General features: G+C 39.1%; 1 protein-coding gene across 6 annotated transcripts in view; it reads left to right on the plus strand.

Annotated features, from left to right (window-relative positions):
* Positions 1 to 23191, plus strand: part of CPS1 (carbamoyl-phosphate synthase 1) — a 189272-nt gene that overhangs the window by 68186 nt on the left and 97895 nt on the right. For all 6 annotated transcript variants that reach the window (XM_042446998.1, XM_042446996.1, XM_042446994.1 and 3 more), the window contains 8 exons: positions 266 to 364; positions 4222 to 4317; positions 7480 to 7669; positions 9635 to 9792; positions 12657 to 12785; positions 16060 to 16204; positions 19007 to 19217; positions 20977 to 21175. In XM_042446998.1, coding sequence (XP_042302932.1) covers positions 266 to 364; positions 4222 to 4317; positions 7480 to 7669; positions 9635 to 9792; positions 12657 to 12785; positions 16060 to 16204; positions 19007 to 19217; positions 20977 to 21175 — 1227 coding nt within the window. The remainder of the gene's footprint in view (positions 1 to 265; positions 365 to 4221; positions 4318 to 7479; positions 7670 to 9634; positions 9793 to 12656; positions 12786 to 16059; positions 16205 to 19006; positions 19218 to 20976; positions 21176 to 23191) is intronic.

The raw sequence follows: 23191 nt of genomic DNA on the forward strand, positions 1-23191 counted from the left end.
GCTGTGTACCATCATTATAATTTCTTTGACAAGTTTTCCTGATGACCAGGAGCCCCTATCACCACAGTGAGAAATATGTAGTAATTTTGTAAATATGTAAAGAAATACGTAAACCAGCATGATACAACTGGTAGCATTACAGTTGCACTACAGATAAGAAGACTTTGGTTCATTATGCTCAACATATTCCCACCCCTGTTTTTATTTATAAAATGATTGTACTTTTCTTTTGGAAACTGATATGCATTTTGTTTACTTTCCTCAGTTCTTATTTGATTCATTTATTTCACTGATCAAGAAGGGAAAAGGTACAAGCATTGCTTCAGTATTGCCCAAGGCCACAGCTGCAACTTCGAGAGTGGAGGTCAGTTTATTAATGTGCTCTGTGTTTAGCCATCAGTCATACCATGACGGGTACAGTTATTGAAAGAGATGAGCAGACTTGCTTTCTGGAACATGGGGATTTGCACACAGCCAAACTTCCTTTTAAAATATGTCGTAATTTTACTAGTTATTAAAGCTACACACACTCTCATTTTGCTTTAAAATCGTTTTTTGGTAAATGGGGATTGAAGAGGCCTGTGAATGACAAAGCTGAATGACAGGATGTTTGTTTAGATTTATGGCCTGCTAGATCCTTGAGGATAAGGAAATCTCACAAGTACATTTTTTTATTTTTCCAGAGCTTAAATTGGGCCAATATTCATAAGGATTTTCTTTCAGAAACTATTTTTGATTACAGCCATGAACTTTTCTACATGTTGTTGGACTATAATTTACATCAACCCTTGCCAACATACTGTATCTAGCACTGAAGGATTGTGGGAGTTACAGTCCAACAATATCTGGACATCTGCAGGTTAGGAGATTAGTGCACTACATTTAATTTGACTTATCCCCAATGGGATAAAGTTGACTTTAAATTGAAAAGTGGGTATTATCGCACTCAGCTGGGGCCGACGAGTGCAACCTGTCTGCAGCCTGGACCCCAGCCACACTTAACCAGAAGCTTTTCAAAAACAGCAAACTCCCATTTTTGAAAAGCCTCTGGCTAAGTGTGGCTAAGGTCCAGGCTGCAGCTGAGTTGCACTTGCTCAGCTCCAGCTGAGTGTGATAACAAACCACTTTTCAAATTCAATTTGAATTTATCCCATTGGTGATAAATCGGGTTAAAAACAGTATGCTAATCTTCTTAGTCACCCTTCCTCTAGAATATACATACTCATATGACTAATCATAGTAAAATATAGGCCTCATACAGAGTACCATAGTGAAGCCCTACATATCTGTTGTCTGTTTCCATATTCCCTGAGCCCTGGAATATCAGATTTTAGAATGATTTACCTCATTAATCATTATGGGGCAGATCATTCTGACTTCAATATGGGAGGTAACTGGGATACATGAGCAGAGGGAATAGGCTTACTGTACTCTCTACTGTGTCACTCTCTGCACATGGAGAATGATAGTATGAAAAAGAAAGTCTCCACTTCCAAATAATTCAGGACCCTGAAACACCTAGGGTTTCTGATTGTGAGGAGAGGCTTCATGTTTAGAGTTGGCCTTTTCATTTATCAATGTTCCTACAAAGAGAGCACAAAATCATAGAGTTAGAATAAATCACAAGGGCCATCCAGTCCAACCCCATTTTGCCATGCAGGAAATCCATATCAAAGCATCCCTGACAGATGGCCATCCAGCCTCTGCTTAAAGACCTCCGAGGAAGGAGACTCCACTACACTCTGAGGGAGTTTGTTCCACTGTCGGACAGCCCTTACTGTCAGGAAGTTCCTCCTAATGTTATAGAGTTACAAAGCATTTACAGAGTGACCCCCTTTACTTTTACATCTGGACATTGCTCCCCACACACACTTGATGTAGTATATGAATAATATTTTTGTTTGGTGTGCATATTTTCATTCATACGTTTATGTATATTTGTATTTTAACATAGCTCTGTTCATCCCACGTCAGGCAGAGACTCCAAGCATCCTCCTTGCCTTTCTTTTCCCCTCCAGGAAAATTTTTGCACTGCCCATGAGCAACTCTTTTATCCTCCCAGGAGTCTTGCCCCACAGTTTGAGACCCACTGGGCTAGATTACTCCCTCTGTTTACACATTGTTGCAATGTTGAATAGGATTGGAGTTGGAGCAGACTGCCCAAAACTACCAGGGAGTTCAGGACAGAAAAGAAATGTGAATGTGGGTGCAAGCTTGCTGTTGGCATATTCTTAGGATTCTGTGCCCCGTATGTCCTTATTTACTAATAATTGTAAATAAAACTTGGCTGTTTCCATTTTTAGTTTTTCTCTCTCTCATGACCTTAATTTTGTATTATATTATCACAGCATCTGGGCACTGAACAAAAGATATAACACAAGAGTTTTGATCAGCTGTGATTGAAGCATACACACTTGTTTCAAAGTTAATGTGGCAATCAACAAACTCATTGTCCACTCTCATGCACAGTCATTATTTGTAGTATTTTACAAGTGAAGCAGAAATGGATTTGCTTAACAATCTTATATCTTTACTCAACTGATAATCTGGAAAAATACTGACTACTGTCATCTCTTACAAAAGATAATTAACTTTGCTCAGATGCGTTCCTCTTTGGCAGGCATAGCTTTAGGTCTTTGGCACTATATCTAGGGCTTCCATGCCAAGCCCTATGACAACAGGGCATGAAATCCATGCAGTTCATCTTCCTAACTTTTCTGCACATGAGGCACAGTGATACTGGATTCCAAACTCTATGCTTACAGATTTAGCAGTAGAAACGGTGCTTGTTCCTAATTTCCTTTTCTCTTATGTCTCTTTAAGATTTTTTCCCCCCAGGCCCATTTTTTGACCTAAATGATGAAGGACAGTCTGAAGGAATTTTATCATACTTGACCCTTTCATGATTCCTGCTTGAATCAGTGTAAAATGCAATCCCATTTTGATCAGAGCACTTATTTCCATTGCTAATTCCTCAGCATCTATTTTGCATTAACAACAGCCAGGCATTCTCATATAAGTAATGTGATAGTCTCAAAGGTGACTGAAGCCTCATATATGGAAATGCTTAAGATGTACTGTATTACTAAATTTTCTACAGAGCTTTCCTCTTTTTTGTGCCAAAGATATTCACAGGGTCTTTGCCAGGGAAGCTAAATTTAATACCAAGACAGTTTCAGAGCCTTTACTTCCTACACAAACCAATGTATGAAAAATAACTGATTTAGTCATATAGTGATATGTTTTGTTTGTCTCCTTTACTCTAAGTACTAAGAACAGATTTTTAGGAGGCATTGTGGAGGCGAGAATATTCCCCATCCCAATTCTACTGATGGAAGCAATTTTATAGCAGTTCTATATATGTCCTGTATGATGAGATTCAGGACAAAGGAAAAGAAAAATCTAGTTGGTTATTACTGAGAGAGACACTATTGGAACATATGCATCCAAACCAAGCCAGGTTGAAAATAGTTGTTGTCTGCACATCTCTTTTTTTCTTAGGATATATCTCAAGAATAGCTAGTATGGTGTTCCCTCCTAAACAGAGTTACTGGTTAGTGCTCCACTCCTAGGTTTTGTCACTAGGCAGTGAGTAGTCCATTAGAGAAGATCTGCCTGCACAATAATGTGTCTTATATTGTTTGGAGAGACATTGCAATGAGCTTTGCCATTAAATTGTCAATTTAAGATGCTGACAATTTAATGGCAATGGTAGGAACCATTCAGCCTGCCACTATAGGTGGCAAACTGACTGAACTTTTCTCTGCCAGCCCATTAGTTATACAAAGTACTCCAGTTTGAAGTTAAAAGATTGGAATCTTTCCTTACAAATAGCTGCTTGTTCAGCCAATATAATTTCTATTCTGCATGGCCACAGGTGGGCTGGAGGAGAGCAATTCCTTTTCACAGGAATGATGTTAAGTGAATAATGATTGCTATTTTTGCAGGTCCTTGTGGTTCTTGTGAGAAGCTTTCCATCCAAAGGATATACTAGTGAGCAGGGCTTGAGGTGCATGTTGCAGAATTGGATTGCTTGTCTTTACTCCTTTCATATGGGCTGCAAACATGCAATGAGCAGTGAAGGAACCTAAGAGGAAAGGAGTAGGCCTTGCCTTGTTTAGAAACAATGTTGAGACAAAAAGGGGATGTGGATGATTTGATAAATGGAAACTGTTAACAGATATAGTGGTATAATTTCCCTGACCCATCACTTGTTTTTAGGTTTCCAAAGTTCTAATCCTAGGATCTGGTGGTTTGTCTATTGGTCAAGCAGGAGAATTTGATTATTCTGGATCACAGGCAGTCAAGGCCATGAAGGTGAGTATGTAGGAACTATGATTTCAATATATTCCATTTCAGTCCTTGCTCTTTCATAAAGCAGTTGGTGTGATTGTTTATGATATTAAATGTTCAACCTTGCTTAAACATTAATTAATTAATTAATTATTTCAAGGATTTATATCCCACATTTCTCCTACAATGGGATTCAAGGTGGGTCAATATACAATTTGACAATATAAGGAAGTTAAGCAGAGTTGCCTGCATCTGTCAGTGAGAATAAACTGCTTATCCCTCCTGTGAATAGTTTGTGAGCTGATTTGATTATTAATAAGCATGCAGTGAAATAATTCACATAAACAGTTTGTGCTAAAAAAAAGTCAGTATCCCTGATTTATTGTGAAAAATGCATACATTGTTTGCCAGAGCTCAGTATCTTCAGCCAAGTTCTGTTGCTCTGTTCCAGGAGTGTGAGACCAAGAAACATTTATAACAGTGAAATGATACATGATAGATAATAGGCCTTTATGTAAACCAGAACACAAAATTTCATATCTGTATGTTAGAAGTATCAGGAGAGCTTCAAGTATATGTATATTTCCTCCCCAATAAACTGTTCATTCAGGTGACTTCACAGAATCTTATAACCCTACCTGGAGCAGCAGTGGCGAAAGAGTCACACTTGTGGCAGCAAATGTGTATGTTCTATTTCCAAAGTGTATTTGGAAGGGAATGACTCTGTAGCTAACTTGATAATTAATTTTTCTATTGTAGATAAGAAATCTTGCTCAGTAGTTTACATTTTAGATATGTTACATAAATGTTTCCTCTAGCATGAGGTTAAAATAGCAGTAGTATATTTGTATAGAACACCATGAGGTAAGAGTAGAAAATCTGCTTTCCAAAGAAAAGCATTTATTTGATAAGTGACAGCTCTCCTGTTCTCTACCTCTTTTGCCTTCTGCTTTCATATGTAAGGAAAGTTATGTTTTCCAGTAAATCTTGCCAACTTGACCTTCCTTCTGTTGCTAACAGCCAGCCAACTTCATCTTGTTGCTAATTAGCCATTCCAGAGGCAACACTTGCTCTTGGTGACCTTGCCTCTGGCAGCATGATTTACAGTACTATGTGAAGCCAAGGAGTTTGCGAGGGCGTAGCATTGCAAGAGGTTCCTAAGTATTCTCATCATTATTATTTGCTTTCTGTTGTGCTGATTGGGGACCAGTTTAGAGCTGAGGTTTATCAGACAGCTCAATGCCATGATTATGAGGTGGACAAACATCAACAATCTATTTGAGTAAGTGTTAATTCACAGGAATCCTTGCACAAAGAGCAAGAAACAGAAATATAATGAAATAATGGTATTTACAACTAAGGGGCTTTACAGACTGCTCCTAAGGAGTGGTGGGAGGCCACCCCTTTCCTGGCCATATCAGGGCTGTGGCAACCCCAAACTGCAGCCCCGATCCAGCCTCTAGAAGTCGCAAAAAGGAGCTGCAAAAAGCGGCTCTTTTTTTCACCCTCCAAAGGTGCCATAGCCTTGGTAGCACGGCTGTACGGTGCCCCTTCAGTGCTCCGCTATCTGGATGCAGCGCCAGAGGCGCGCCATGATGCCATGTGCCATCTGGAATGGTGCGTGGCATCATGATGCCCTGGGGTGGAGTCAGGGCATCCATCGTCAAGATGTTGCACCCTGACTCCGTCCATAAGGCTGGCCTTTCGGGCAGGTCTGTATAGGGGCAAAGTAAAATGTAGCACCTTAAAAAAAGCACCCCATATCTTTTGTTTTGTTGCCCACCATAAAAATAGATTTGCAATTTACTTCAGGGCTTGGAAGGTAAAACCAACAGAAACAAAATGAATACCAGTGAAGATGCGTCCAGACTAATTTATATGTTTACGTTGTCTAATCCCAATTGAAAAGCCTAGCCACCAAATTCTGGATTAGCTGCTGTTTCTGAAATGCCCTCAATGGCATCTCAATTTGCAATGCATTTTGCAGTACTGTAAACCAGAGGAGAGCTGTATATTGATGCCCATGTTGTACCTAACCAGATAAGGGATAAACTTGACTGCTAACCAAAACTAGCAAATAGCATTTTGTATCACAGAGGCCACCTGAGCATCAGTGTCACTACCAGTAGACTACCAATGACACTGATAGATGCAAGAATATCACGAACTTGTGCATTTATTCCTTCAGAAGAAACAACTAACAAAACAGAACTTCAGTCTTGTCTGGATTTATTGAAAGTTTATTGGCTCTCACCACTAGGTAAATTACTAAAGAGATACAGTTGTTTAGCACATCCACCACCACATCTCCTGGAGATGAAAACCCAAAGTAGAGTTATATATTATTAACATGGTAGTAACAGTCTACTCCCAAACTCTGAATGACTGGGTCTGGCCTCTGATTGAAGAGGATTCAGAAAATCAGTCTCATCTGAGAGTTCTTGAATCTGATCAAAAAATGTCCACGCAAGTTCTTTGTCCAGGAAAGAGAATTGCTGTATCAGTTTTAAATAGGGATGTAATTCTTCCTTAATTTTTTTTCTGGAAGGAAACAAAGAATAATTGTAGTAATTTTCTTTGGGATGATAAAATCTGTTTGCAAGTTGGAACTTGTTCTGTGAAAAATTTGCATATGGTACTTTTGGATAGGAAACAGCATTTCCCCCACAGATTATATTTCTAAATCATGAAATGTGTGGATTCTTTTCTGTCCAGGATTCTTTTAGCCAGGGTTTCTTAACATTCAGAAAACATTTTTGAATGTTTACAAATATTCATTCTATCCTAGTTTCAAATTGTGCAGATCTTCCAGGTCCAGGAGGGCTTCGTAAGATGTAGACTTACTGCATCTTCCTTTGCACAGCCAATGGGACCCCCTCTCTCTTTTAAGGAAGCATTTGTCACACTTATGAGTCAAATAACTGTCTCTTCCCTACTAAATCCCACCAAACGTCACGGGCAAGGTTGCAGCAATTGAGTGCCTTCATGAATCTATTCAAGACCCTTGTTTACAATTTCAAGCTGTAAACCCATCCAACAAAACTGAACCAGATAGCACTATGGGCACCCCATTGATCCATTTGCTAAAATGAGATGGAGTTAAGGCCACAATGGATAGAAGCAATTTTGTTTCCAAAATTCTTAGCAAATTCACCACAGCCATCTTCTTACGTTTTTGTTTTCCAGGAAGAAAATGTGAAAACTGTCCTCATGAATCCCAACATTGCCTCAGTTCAGACCAATGAAGTTGGCTTAAAGCAAGCCGACACAGTTTACTTCCTCCCAATCACCCCACATTTTGTTACAGAGGTCATAAAAGCAGAACAACCAGATGGGATAATTCTTGGCATGGGTGGACAGACTGCTCTTAACTGTGGTAAGATGTTGCGGAAACGTTCTCTTTTCTTATAGCTGGAAGTTAATCTAATTATAAATGAAAGCAGCAACCACATGCAAACACACAACATATGCCATTATATATAGACCATTGATGCCCTATTATTGAATGTGGTCCTCTTTTTTAGAAGACCGTATTGATATAAAAGTATGGATAGCTGCAAAACACAGAAAATTCTTTGTGAGGGAAAATGGAAAACCGGAGTCTCTATGCACCACATATTCACATATAGTTTTCTGTGTTTATGTGTGTGAGAGAAAGAATGAGAGAGAGAAAGCTTGAAAATAACACTAACAATGCCCACCTAACATTTACTTACAAGGGAGTCCTGAAAAGTTCTCAGCCTGATCAAGAAAGGAATAACCCAGAGCTATGAAACTTACATTTACATTCTATTCCACATATTCACCTCAAAGTTTGATGCATTTGGCATAACATTTCTCAAGTTTCTTTAACCTTTAAAAACAAAGTGACATCTCACCACTGAAATACTGCTCTGTTGTGGCTATCATCTCTTAATCGTTTGAAAATATCCTTCTTTTCAAACTCTTTTAAAGGTTTGGAATCAGGAAATAGTCAGGTGGAGCAGATCTGGTGAGTAGGGTGGATGGCCCATTTACTCAAACTCCAGGTTTTTTTTTTTTTTTTTTTTTTGAAAACATCAATATTCTTGCCAGCCCTGTGAGCAGGAATATTGTCCTGCAAAAAGAGAACATCCTTCTGCCACTTCTTCACAATTGAGTATGATGGGCACTTGTTGCTCAACGTTTCCTTCATACACTCATGGATTTCTTTGGAGTTTTATTGTGCAGGAACAGCAACTTCATGACAACTCAGAGTTCAGCACCTGAAAATTCCACACCTTTCGTTGGCATGCTTCTATCAATGATTTGAAAAAATCCAGAAGTTAGAGCTATGATCCTGCAAATGATCAATTTACAATTCAAATGAACACAGGCAACAGTGACAAAATTACACTCGTATTTTTAGGAAGTGGGTTGAGCTGAGAACTTTTCAATAGTGCTAACTATTCACGAAGACTCAAAAATTACTAATGAGTTAATCCCCCTCCAAGAGAAATGGAACAAATAACATTTTACTTAAAAAATAAAAATAAAAATTTCAGGATTGATTAATAACCCCCCCCCCCCCCACACACATAAGTATTTCTCTGGCTGCCTAACTATGGTGCAGTACATATTGCCCCGAAAAGGTGGCTAAACAGTGCAGTAAGCCTATTTGACTTCCATCCACACATGTCTTCCATTGCACACAGCACGCTGCCCCTCCAGAGAAAAAAGAACATGCGAAAAGCAGGTTCTTTCTAAGGTACCCTGCGCACATCATGAGTGCACCATTGGCACACCGGTGATGTAAGTGATGCATGTACACTGTGAGTCGCTTACGTCAAGATGGCGGCCAATGTATGAATGGGAGGCCACCATTAGGCCACTGCTGTGAAGCGCTAAAAGTTTGGAGCGTGTGGTTTCTGCACGCTTCGGAACCCTAGTATCAGTGGTGACATGCTGGTTTTGGCCCATCTGTCTTGGGCCTATAATAGTTAGTGATAATATTAAAATGGTCCTCAGTGTGATATGTGACTCGGTAAGCAGATGTTTCCCTAAAATGCATACAAATATGGTTGAAGATGAAGTAAATGTATCCTTGATGCAGCACCTGTTCCATATAGAGAGAATGTTGACCGCATTACATGAAGAGTGGTTTCATCACAGGCCTTTTATCAGCTTCTCTGTCAAACAGCATGTTGCATGCTACATTATTTGTGATAGGAGAGGCTCACATGCACTGTGACAAGAAGAACACTTGTCTACAAAGTGCATGAACTGAGCCTTAGGTAAGTGCTTGATCATTTGCCATAGTTGGCTAGATTTTAGGACTCTTTCTGCTTTAAATATTGATTGTGCTGACTCTTTCTCCATACAGGGGTAGAGCTGTTCAAAAGTGGCATTCTGCAAGAGCATGGCGTTAAGGTCCTTGGAACTTCAGTTGAATCCATCATGGCCACAGAAGACAGGCAGATGTTTTCGGATAAACTGAATGAGATCAATGAGAAGATTGCTCCCAGTTTTGCTGTGGAATCGGTAAATCAGCTGAACTCACACAAACTTGTTTGTGTTTTGAAACAGTTGAAACAGAGAAACAGATATGTACATAGGACATGCCATTTTAATTTTGAGAGTTTCTTCTCCCGTCCCCCCTTACTTGTAGATTGTTTTGCCTCTACAGGATTGTGAGGCAGACAGGAGAGGTCAGAAGTAAGACAGCACTCCATTGAAGGGAATCTACAATAACTCACTGTCAAATAGATATATAGTATTTTCCCCCTAATCGACACATGTTGATTTCTCCTGGTGAAAGCATTTGTGGGATGATAGAACCTTGCATCAGATAAGGAACATACTAATTTCTTACTTGGGTACATAAGAAGGGTGTGTGTGTGCTTTTTTTAAAAAATGGTTATGATTCAAACAAATTCTGGATAACTGCAACTGTTTGCTAAATAACATAACAACCCACTGCTTGATGATAATAATCGAACTCTAACATAACAATTTTTTAAAAAAGTTAAGTTAATTGTTAATCTCTTTGTGGGGAGAAAAGCATCTTTGTTTCTATCTAAGAGAAACCCACATAGCCTACTCTAGGCTTTGGCCCTGTACAGATGGGCGAAAAGTGCTGTCCTGTGGGCGGGGTGAGGGCTGAGCATCCACACACTCAAAGCTGTCACTGCACTGCCTGGGCACCATCTTGGCGTGCACCTGTTCAGACAGTGTGTGCCATGATGATGCCCCTTTGGCACTGCACCAAAGGATCATCATCAAGCCATGCAGCAGCTTGATGGGTAGGAAGGATATCAACAAGCTGGAATGTTTCCAGAAAAGAGTAACCAAGATGATGAAAAGTCTGGAAACCAAGCCTTATGAAGAACAACTTAGGCAGCTGGTTATGTTTAGCGTAGAGAAGAGAAACAGAGGAGCTTATTGCATGGACAAAAAAACCAACTGCATCCCAACAGGATGTAGCCAAGTTGTGGGATGCAGGTGGGAATTATTGCACTTAATTCATCGCCGATTCTGCCGGACGAGTACAGCCCAGCTGCATCCTGCGTCCCAGATGTGCTTTGGAGACTGCTTTTCAAAGCTGAGAGCTTTCTAACTTTGAAAAGCAGTCTCTGAAGCCTGCCTGGCACTCAGGATGCAACTGGGCTGCACTCGCCCAGCAGAATCAGCAATGAATTACATGCAGTAATTCCCGCCTGCATCCTACAACCCAGTTGCATCTCATTGGGATGCAATTGGGGTTTTTGTCCATACGATAACGTCCAGAATTGAACTGATAGCCATTTTTAAATATCTGAAGGGATGTCATGTACAAGATTGAGCAATTTTGTTTTCTGCTGCTCAGAACATGTATCAATAGATTCGAATTACAAGAAAGGAGATTCCCTTTAATATTAGAAAGAACTTTAGTGTATGTTGTTCAACAGTGGAATAAATTGTCTTGGAGTTTGATGGACTCTCCATCTTTGGAAGTCTTTGAATAGGGATTGGATGTACATCTTTCAAGAGTAGTTGTGTATTCCTGCCTGGCAGGGATTTGGATGGCCCTTGTGCTTCCTTCCAACTCTATGATTCTATTGTTCTATAATTCTAAGTAAAATGACTGGATTGAGAAACTCTTTTTAAAAAATGTTATACTGGTTTTACATAAATCATTAACCTAGAATATCTTTAGACTTCTTGAGGTCCATAGAGTATAATTTAATAAAGTAATCATAATAATTACTAAACCTGTAGAGTATGAATTTAATGAGTGTTTGAAAATTCAACTGTGAGGTTAACCAAATTAATTTGAAAGCAGAACTGACCACCCTTGTAGCTGGTACCTTAGAATATTTATCTTTCACGCACAGACCGAATCAAACCAGCTAAATTATTTCCCCCCAGCATGTGGAATAGTTAAGTGGTCTGGGCCAGCAAGCTTCCTTGTGCAACCAAGGTTTGTGCCTGTAGTACTATCAGAGAAAGGTGGGTTAAAGTGTACAGACACCCCTTCCCAGTCTTAATTGCCAAGCAAACAGGAATTACATGAACATGATTTTGTCCTGTAATAATTAATTTTCTATTCTGCTGCTAGTATGGATATACTGATGAACACAGTTGTAAATTTGTCCCCTGCTTTCTTGTTTTCATCAGATTCTTTCATTTCTACAAAAGCAGAATCCCAGAGGCTGCTGGAAATATCATACTTGTGCTCAAGGGCATATATTTTGTATTTGTTGTTGTTAAGCTGCCTTTGAGTTGACTCCGACTCATGGCGACCCTGTGGATGAGACACCTGCAAGACTCCCTATCCTTCATCACTTTTGTAGATTCAGGCCCAGGACCTCCCTAACTGAGTTTAGCCTCCAGCGTATGGTCTTCCTCTCTTTCTATTGCCTTCCACCTTTGATACATTTATTGTCTAATTTGAACCTCAAACTGATTTTATTGATACTCACCAAGGAATCTTGGGGGCTCTAATTCAGTGACACACAGATACACACACACGGAGTGGGTAGTGTTTTCTAATACAGGCTTTTCATAACACTAAACTAATTATAATTCTACCAATTTTCTTGGAAGAGAACAGGGCTTATATACCCTTAATGCTTTTGGGAAAAGAGAATTTCAGCAGGTTGTGGCTTACCATGTGAGTTAACCCTGCTGAAATTCCTTTCTCTACACAACTATTAAAGATGAAGAAGCCTTGTCCCCTTTTTCATGTGGCTGCTCAACAGATAAACTAATCTGATTTATACCCCTGACATCTCAAAGGAACTATACAGGTTTCTCTGCTTCTGGCATATTTCGTTGTAAATTGCAAGGTTTAGGTGTAACCAGGTTTGAAAATGTTCATAATGTTCACTATTGTTAAATTGCTCTTTGTTCTTGCACTGCTATAGGTAGAAGATGCTTTAGAAGCAGCAGGAAAAATTGGTTACCCAGTCATGATACGCTCTGCTTATGCCTTGGGTGGACTTGGATCAGGTTTATGTCTGGATGAGGAACAGCTGTTGGATCTTAGTACTAAGGTATGGTTGTAGTCTGCTATACAGTCATTATTCTGTTCAGGAGCCACTCCCCTGCAAGGCTCAAGCTGGGGAAAAAAGAAATAGGAATAGAATGCAGACAGGCAGGCAATAGAAAATATGGAAGGAGACCCAAAAGACACACCTTTAGGACCTTCGGTACACATATGATTTGTGAAAATAATGTAGCCTCACACATGGAGCTGGTAATCTAGACCTTTAATGGCAGCTAGTGTGGTTGTGCAAGAAGATGGAAGGCTTTGATCTTACCTCTATGGAACAGTTCTTTATTTGGAGCAGATAAAGAAATCTTACTGTGTTCTCCCTGACTCCTTTTTCATGGGACCATTTTATTTAAGGGTGGGGTTGAAAATAGCCAAAAGGAATGTAAAGATAATGTCAATTAGGACCACTTTGGGTGATACAACTGAAAAGGCCTTGGCCTAAAATAACTGGTTTATCCCAACTAGAGTTAGACCTATTGGACCAATAATTGCTTGATAAGAACATTTAGGTAAATTCTACAGATTCAATGAGGTTTAATTGTCTAACAGTTGGATTTAGGTCTCCTGTATCTGATCTCTGTTTTCATTATTTTACTTGAAGACATCAGAATCATGCCATAACAGTGCATGCAAAGGAGCCAGACTAACACAATGTCCCACTTGTGTGATATGGATAATAGCACCATGAAATTGTAGTATCAGGAAGCACTTTATTTTTCTACTTGATGAGGAAAATAAAACATGACATGGTTAACTATTTGAATCACTAGAAACCCCCCATGGATGATTGTTATTGATGTTAATGTTGTTAATAACCACTACCCCCCTCCCCCCAAACCGCAAGCTGTTCGGCCTTAACCAAGGCTTGAGCACATAGAGAGGCTCTCATTTCAAGTATAGATTTGTCTGATTCTGCAGACTCTTTCTTTCTTTCTTTCTTTCTTTCTTTCTTTCTTTCTTTCTAAGGAAAGAATATCTTGATGCTCTTTAATGATCCACCTTCATATGGTTTGCTATTGAGTTGAGTAATGTGAATGATTAAAGTGACATCGCATTCTGCTCTAAAAATTTGTCAGAAATGGCTCTTAATATGAGGAAATGGTTTGGCAATTTGGCTCAAAATGAAATATAATGCCCTGTATTCCTCATTCCTCTCCGAAACAAATCAGGATGGGGAAATGTCACACAGATCTGATCTGCACTGGGCTAAGAGGTAGCAATGCACTGGGAACATGACAAAAGGAAGCACAGAGCATTTGCAATTGTGGGACTGGACCAATATGTAGGATTGTAAGAAGGTTCCACTCAATAGTTCCTTTGTATAAATCAGCAGTTAGATATTTCATTTTATCTCAGCTTCCGTCCCTGAAAATGATTCTCAGCTTGTCAAATGACCATGTCACGGTCCTTAAAAACTCCAGGCTACTTTTTAAGCCAGGCCTTAAAAATAATAAAACTGTCAAATAATAAAACTATCAGTGTGAGTAGAGCTGAAACGCAACCCTCTATCTGTCTTTTTCGTGTTTGGAACCACTTTGGGTTTCAGTTCTGTGGAAAAGATCCACCCAAATATCTCCATTCATGAATCAGTGATAATCACATACAAAACCATCTCAGAGCATAACATCACATCAAATTCAATGGACAGTCCTGCACAAACACTCAGAGACGGAATCATTGATTTGCTACATGGGTAAAGCCCAGAAATTTAGAAAAAGCTGAGCATTGAGCATCTTTTGGAAAATCCATGAGATTTTATCTTCATTAGTTTTTAGTGTTTTACTGTTGCTATGTGCCTTTAGGTTGTCTCCAACCTAGTGGAAACCCTCTCATAGAATTTTCTTGGCAATATGTAGTCAGATGAGACTTGTCATTCTGTTCCTTTAAGGATGAGAGAGTGTGACTTGCCCAAGGTCATCCAGGGACTTTCTGTGTCTGAGTTGGATTCGAACTTTGGTCTCTCAGAATCCTAGTCCAACAGTGAAGCCACTACACTTTATTGGAGCTCTATAATTATCTTTTAACTGTTGCCATATATCTTATGTTGTGTGTCTCCAAGTAATTTCCAACTTAAGGCAACCATAAAGTGAACCCATCATAGTGTTTTCTTTGGTAAGATTTATTCAGAAGGAGTTTATTCAATTAGTCCTGGTGGTGCAGTGGTTAGTCCTGGTGGCGCAGTTGTGCTGTTATTGTAGTCACAATGTGTAAATTCAATCCTAGAGAAGGGCTCCAAGGTCCACTCAACCTTCCATCCTTTCTGTACATTTTTTAATATATATATATATATATGTGTGTGTGTGTGTGTGTGTGTGTGTGTGTGTGTGTGTGTATAATCATATTTCCTCTCTAGCTATTCCTGCCTCGCCATCTCCAAAGATATATCTGGGAAATGAGATAGCAAAGGATGATTAACACATACTTGGTCATTAATACAGTAGAGCAGTACCTTCATTTGCTTAGACCATACATTATAGTGCAGTTATAGTTTGGATGGATGAGAAGCACAGAAACACATTCATTTGTCTTTAAAATAGACTACTAAATTAATTTCAAAATATTTTTGCCATGCATGTTTCCACAATAGGAAAGCAAAATAAAATCTTTTCTATGGCATTGTCTGAATTAGCTGTTAAGGTTTGGTTGAATCGACCAATGAGTACTACTCAGTAGGAAATATGCTCAGTCTTTATACATCTCCTGGTTATGTGTTCAGAAAGATTTCTTCTGGAAACAAAATAGTGGATTAGGTAAACGAACTTTCTGATTACCAGAGCATTTGTTATGTTATATCCATGAAGCCAACAGAAGGATAACAATCATATTGATTACACAGGAATTATAACGGCTAAGGAATGGGTGTAAAAATAAAGGGTGATATTTCAGTAATGAAGCCATCTAAAATGGACACAATCCAGTGTTTAAAGAGACCTCAAGAAATACTGATGGAAGTGCTGATTCTTTCACTATGGCCTTCCACAAAAACAATCTCACAAGTCCTATAGAATTTCACTGAATCTACCTATTTGGAATGAGGTATAGCTTCATTTGGAGAGATCAGTGTTTCTCTAACAGAAGAGGAAGTAATACTTACACTCTAATAAAGCTGAAACATATTGGTCTTGTTTGGATGGAATGGTAAGCCAGAATTTTGAAGAGTGCCCTTTGGTAGAAAGCATTTCTGTACAAGTCAAATACCAAGAAATATTACCTTTTCAGAGTTAATACTGAAAATCCCCTTTTCTTTTTATTTCTTCTCTTTAACCACCAAGGCATTTGCAATGACCAACCAAATTCTTGTGGAGAGGTCAGTGGTAGGATGGAAAGAGATTGAGTACGAGGTTGTGAGAGATGCTGCTGACAACTGTATAACTGTCTGCAATATGGAAAATGTTGATGCTATGGGAGTTCATACAGGCAAGTTTGCATAGAGTTCTATATTTGATGCTTTAAAAGAAACAAGGGTGCAATTTGAAGTTGGTGGGCTGCCATGGCCAATTAGCCATAATGTATTCTTTTATTCTCAGGTGCTATTGGGACATGGCACAGTTTGGCATAATGTATAGACTAAACCCTTTTTTTTTCAAATGACTGTGATTTTTTTTTACAAAAACGAAGTACTTTCCCAGAAATATAATCATATTTTTAAGAGCAATCCATCTTATTCCTTGAATGTAGTACTTTGGAAAGAAAATTGCACGTTACAGCCATAGAATTGTAAAATTCTGTGAGATCTAAATAGTTCATCCGGCTTGCTTTGCCAATGGAGGAAAAGAACGCTTCTCCAATTAACACAATCTAGTTACAATGTATTGCAAGTGGATGGAAGCTGCTGTCAGCATGTGCATCCTTCAACTGAGTCAGCCACATCAAGATCATTACATGAAGTACTCTCATGATGTACCTACCGATGACACCTTAAGACATTCCCATGCTTCATGCAGTAACACTGACTGTCAATGTGAAGCTGGTATACCTTGGGGTAGGCAAAATGTACTCCAGGGTTCACTTAGTGGCCTTTAGGGTCACTAAGTTGGCCTGCTGAAGCGTCATCCAAGCACCCAGACCTTCCAAATTGGTAAAATTCACCATAAACCAACCAAAAGCCTTCCAAAACTGCCTGCAACATGCTGAGTTGCTTTTCCAAATCCTTCAGAAGTGTCCTCAAAGACCCAGATGCACCCAACTTATTTTTTTCCCCAGGCTAATTTTCTGACAAATTTTCACCCAGAAACTGCCTCAAATCCCCCAAACCACTAATAAATGGGCACAAATGGCCTGCTGAGCAGCTGCATAGGGGGGCAATGACCCCCATGTCATCCATAGTTGCCCAGCCCTGGTATACATGGTTTTACTATGTGTGAAGCTGTGGCCAGAGACAATCAAAGGGACCTTGTCATGTTTATTTATGGAGAAGTCAGTCTCACTGAGATCGGTGGGACTTCTTGTTGCATGCCTTGAAGTTGTTTCCAACTTATGGCAACCTAAAGGCAACCTAGTCATGCGGTTTTCTTGGCAAGATTTTTTCAGAGGGGGTTTCCTTTCCCTTCATTTGAGGCTGAGAGAGTATGACCTTCCCAAGGTCACCAGTGGGTTTCCATGACTGAGGGAGGATCTGAACCCTAGTCTCCAGAGTTCTAGTCCAGTGCTTAAATTGCTACACCATACAGGCTCTCTGATACTTTCAATTAAACATATTACAGGGTTTTAGATTAAATCTGAGGTTCCAGTCAGCTGTAGAATAGGATGTCTTATGTGCAGATACCCTGATATAGAAAGGTCAGAGAGTGACCCTAAGTCCAAAGTTAACTAGAGCCATGCTTGAAGGAAAAGTAACCTGAACCAGGGAAGACTTTGGACACTTCAAAGTTATTAAGTTCTTATGAGTCCCAAGGAAAAGCATGTTAACCATTTCAGAGTGTTCTAACCTTATCATCATGTACTGGCATTTTCTGCTCATAACAATAACAACCTGAAGGATAAGAGAAAGATTCACCATTAACAGTTTTAAGCTGGTGCTTGCTTCGTCATTTTCCATTATATTTTATGAGTAGTGTTTAATTGTTAGTAATCTAGTATACGCCTTTGACTAGTCAGATATTGTTGCTAGACAGATAAACCACTGTAAATGGTAAGCTATATGTTTGCTTTGGTGCCTAGTTGTTCAGCTGAAATGCGGATATTTGGCATCTCCCCAAATAAACTTCTGTCCAATGCAGCCCAATCACACAACCTAAAATGCCTCCATTCTTGAACCCTAAAAGGGTCATGGTTTCCCCTCAATTTACAACCACTCTAACATCTTGAGAACCTCTAACAAAGATTTCACATGCTGCCAAAGCACTGCAAAGCTCAGCAAGTCTTATATTTAGGATGCTTGATAATTATAGCAAAAAATAGCCTTGCAGAGAGCTACATCTTTATAAAAAGAAATTAAATTTGGTGTGGTGCTCAGGCACAACGGAAAGGCTCTGATTCAAATGTGGAAGGCAGCTGTTGGTCACAGCATATATGCTGAATTGAAGTTTATCAGAAATATCTAGAATTCAAGATAAGTTGAAAAGGTGGGTTACGTTTCGATGAAAAAGTCTTTGTTTAACATAATGATAATTTTTTAGCATCATTACTTGTGAATTCTGTGTAATCTATTGATATTCTATTTAATTACATCACATAAGAAATAATTTAGTCTTAATTTATAATCATACCTATTAGGGAATAAGCTCCAGTTACCTATTAAAGCTTACTTCTAATTACAGTAAGTATGGATAAGATGGATCTGTTACGGTAATTTAGAAATGGGAATTGGGTGGCCCTCCAGAACTTGTTGAACTGTTGAGTTCCCACCATTATTTATCATTGACTGTGTTGGTTAGGTCTGCTGGGAGTTGTAGTTCAACAACATCTGGAGGGCTACGAAATTACCATTTCTAACTACCGTGGCCTAGAACCCATTACTACTCTCAAATAGAGGAGACTCTTCAAATTCAAACTTGTATGGTTAATGGTAAGTCAACACCTATGTAAATTTCATTGATTCTGTGGGTCACCTCTAGTTTTGACTAGCAATTGGATTTAAGTCAATGTATTTGAAAACACTGAAATTCTAGAGTCTTTCATAAAATCTTTACTTTAAGCACTGTACTAGAGTAGCTGTGTCTCTGTTATTAGAATCAGTCGCCATCTGAGATTATTACAAAGTTTTGCTTCCACAAACAGGTGATTCTGTTGTAGTGGCTCCCAGCCAAACACTTTCAAATGAAGAGCTGCAGATGCTACGGGAAACGACTATCAAAGTTGTGCGCCACTTAAACATTGTGGGAGAGTGTAACATCCAGTATGCGTTGAATCCTACCTCTTTGGAATATTTTATCATTGAGGTGAATGCTAGGCTTTCCCGAAGCTCTGCCTTAGCATCGAAGGCCACAGGGTAAGTCAGGAAAAAGTACTGGGAGAAAAACTAAATCAGGGATTTCAGATTTCTACGATCTATTTTTAAAAATTTAAAACCAAGACCTGGATCCAAAATGGTGGCTCAGAAACTTGAGCCAGTAACTTACTATGCCTCTTGAACAATAGATTGGGATATAATTATTACCTCTACATACAAATATGAGTGTATAGTTAAGTTACTGCAGTTCACAGATTCTAACAGCTGACTCTAGGGGTGTGTGCATGAGAGAGAATTCCTTTGGTTACCATTGTTATACAATTTAGAATGAGAAATACTTGTTGATCTTTTGCAAACCATCTAGTCATTGCTTACTAATTTCTGATGTTTTGTTGTTGTTGTCCTAATTATCATCTTTACTTATACTCTACTGTGAATCCCCAAAATGAGACTCTTGGCAGGTTGCAAATTAAAATGAGTACAGTAAGACTAAAATGATCAACATGAACTATTGACAATATTAAAACAGTTTTAAATGCATAATTAAAAATAATGAAAGCAATTTAAAAACAGTATAGTTTGAAAGCTACAGTACCCTCTTAAAACTGTTTCTTTAAAAACCTATGGTCTAAAAGCCTTTTGGAAGGACTGCAAGGAGAAGGCTATTGTGGCCTCCCTGAGAAGAGGCAACCACCGAGAAGGCCTTGCCTCATGTCCTTGTCAACTGTAGTCCCCTGTTTTCCATTCCTATATTTTGGATTTTATCACACAGGGCTTTTAAACTGCCATAAAAGTTGAAAAATAGTGTCTTTGGAGATCCTATCACATGATACCACTGCTAAGTCTTGTCCTTGAAGTAATGTTAGAGCACTCCTCTCCATTGATGGGGAAAACCTGTCAATAAGTTCCCAATAACATCAGTATAATGTTAATCCTCAGGGCCAATAAATTACTCCTGTTACATACCTTTCAATTTTGTATGGTTTTAAATTATAAAAGGTTACATACCTTTCTATTTTATATGGTTTTAAGCTATAGCATGTCTTGCCAGGTCCACTGTAAATAAAAATCGAATTGAAAGTTACTTCTGTAGCAGTTCTGGCATTGGATAGTCACATGGTGTCAGTGCCTTCTCTTCTCCTCCCTCCACCTGGTATTTCAGAACAGACTTCTCTTTTTAAAATATAAAACTTACTTTTTTGATTAAATTGCATTACCATAACTCTCAAACTGCATTAAACAACAACAACCCCTAAATGAAAGACACACTGGGTAGGGGATAAGGCAGGAAAGTGGTGTTAAGGATGAGGGTGGAAAAGAGTGTGAGGAACCAGCAAAAGCCCGGTTGCACTATAGAAGATCCTTGTGACAGAGAATGCTCTCAAACCATTATGTAAACATTTCCTATCATTAATATGATTGTGGCGAGAATGAAGATCATGCAATAAAGTCTTTTATCAATTTACTTTTTACCAGTTCCTGATATTAATCACTTGTGCGCTCAGTACTATCCCCTTGGCTTGATAAGAAGTGTTTAGTACTCACTATAGACTGGAGGTGCAGACTGGAGTATACAACTGTACATAGATCAGGAATTGTATCATTTCAGCTCTGAAACAATGGGCTATTTTATATACTGCAACTGGAACCCTCCATGAATTTTAAGGAAAATCAGTTCATTAAAGAGCAGGCTCCACATGCCACTTGCATCTCTGTACTCATTCCTGTATGCTTCCTTGTATTATTTCCAGCAAATTTCTGCCAATTTGAAAGTGCTTTCCTTTGTCATTGTTGCCAGGTACCCTTTAGCCTTCATTGCTGCCAAAATAGCCCTTGGGATCCCATTGCCTGAAATTGAGAATGTAGTATCGGGAAAGACAACGGCCTGTTTTGAGCCAAGCCTGGATTACATAGTAACCAAGATACCTCGCTGGGACCTTGACCGCTTTCAGGGTGCCTCCAGCAAGATTGGGAGCTCCATGAAGAGTGTGGGTGAGGTGAGTCCTAAAATTACATTTCTTGGAAATGCTCTTAAGTCACTGCATAGTTTAACTTTATGGTGAGGAGAAGTAGTAGTAGTAGCTGGTGGTGGAGATGATACTGGTGCTACAATTCACACCAAGATTGGAACCTGGTTAGGGCACTATGCAAGCAGAACTGCCAATAGCACTAGTGGGTGTGCCTTGAATGGGCTTGCCTAAGGAAGTCTCCTTAAGCGAGTTGTTTCCCTGTTCTCCCTTACAGTGCCACTGTCTATGGTACTCTCAGTAAGATGGTCCCCAGGCACTGCTACTGATCCCTTGCCAACTAGACTGGGACTCATCTGTTCCCTCCACAATTCTGCAGAGTTATATTGGCAAACCTACCCATTCCACTGGTTTTGAACAGGATTCTGGCCTTTTGTGTTTATGGAGCACTTCAAAGTATTAAAAAATGTTCCACATATTTGATCCCGTTGTAGAGTTGTGAGTATTATTGTCCTTGTTGTTCAGGTGGGGGATAGTCTGAACCTCAGAGAGAATGGCCTGCCCTAGGATACCTCATGAATTCCTGGCATGGGTATGACGAACTAGTGGCTTGTAGAGTGATGGCTATTGTCATTGTTTTGCATTTGCCTCTCACCATTTGAGAGCACATTGTACAAATCCCCAATTTTCTACCTTTGCTTAAAGTCTTGGTTCAAATGTGTATCAGATTCCATATTTCTATCTGTTGATGAAGTGCAATGATTTTGCACTCTTATTGGTGAGATATTGAGATTCAAGATTCTGTATATTAACACTATTGTGGCCTTTTACAAACAAAACACTATCTGCGTTGTCTATGTATCTTTCATATGTTCATGGCTTCCCCACAGGAAAGGCATCATAGCATGGTAAGGGCAGTTCTTTGTTACTAACTTCCTGACCCTGCCTATAGAACTTCCACTTCCATGGTTCTCTGGGAAGTTGGAATTAAATTCTAAACACTTTTATGTATGTGGTGCAGATATGCCCTCAATATCTTTGAACATCTCTAGTGCAATGTCTAATGCTGTGTTATTGATGCAAGGTAGAAAGCAGCAGGGGAATAAAATCTAGAATTCCAGTCATTATAGTGTATTCAGTGGGACAGAACTGTATGAAAATAAACTGTGAACTTGCAGGTCCCTGATTCAAATCTCACTTCACTTACAAACACAACACACTGCTTTAGCTAAGCCACTTTTCTGTCAGCTTCATCCCCAGTGTGCAGTATAGGGAATAACACTAACATGCCTTAAAGGGTTGTTATGATTAATGAAATACTATATAAAATACCTGGAAAATATTATATAAATAGCAACATTTTCTTGATCTGTGTCTGCTCCCCCATGAAGTTCATTAGAGTCTAAATCTGTGCTTGAACAGCTTGAGTGTTATAACAGCTCTAAGCTTTCTTACAAAATGTAGCAAATGCTTAGTTCTTTCAAAGGCTGAAGCAGCCTATAGGGTTGTTGTGCTCCCTGTTGGATCTCTACCTTGCTGTCTTGAATCTTAACCTGAACTTTAACTTTGTGGACCACCTCCTGGTTATCCAGCAATTAAACTTTAATTGCTTTTAGACAAATGGTCAGATCAGGATGAATGATAATGTGTAGCAAAATTGTCTGTGGAGCTCAGGATAACCCAATGGCCTTGTGGGTGTCTGGCCGAAAGCTTCAGAGCATTTACTTTGGAGTAGTCCATGGACTATAGTTTTGAAGAAAGATCAGAAATGGGATGGTTAGCATATATTTCTACACAGTGAATTTTATGAGTTTGTGCACATAATTTCTGGGAATTCTTTAAAAGATAATATTTTGTCTCTTCTATATGTGATGTGGGCCATGTGTGAAGTCTTTACCTGTGTAAATATTTCATGTGCTCTTAGTCACATTGAAATTTGTACATGTGATTGTTATCACACTCGCAGTCCAGGCTACAATAGTGACATACCAACGTGGCACTTCCGAGTGAAGATTTTCAGTGCATGGAAAGGGTTAAATGGTATCC

Source organism: Sceloporus undulatus, chromosome 1, assembly GCF_019175285.1.
Source record: "Sceloporus undulatus isolate JIND9_A2432 ecotype Alabama chromosome 1, SceUnd_v1.1, whole genome shotgun sequence".
Classification (NCBI taxonomy): domain Eukaryota; kingdom Metazoa; phylum Chordata; class Lepidosauria; order Squamata; family Phrynosomatidae; genus Sceloporus; species Sceloporus undulatus.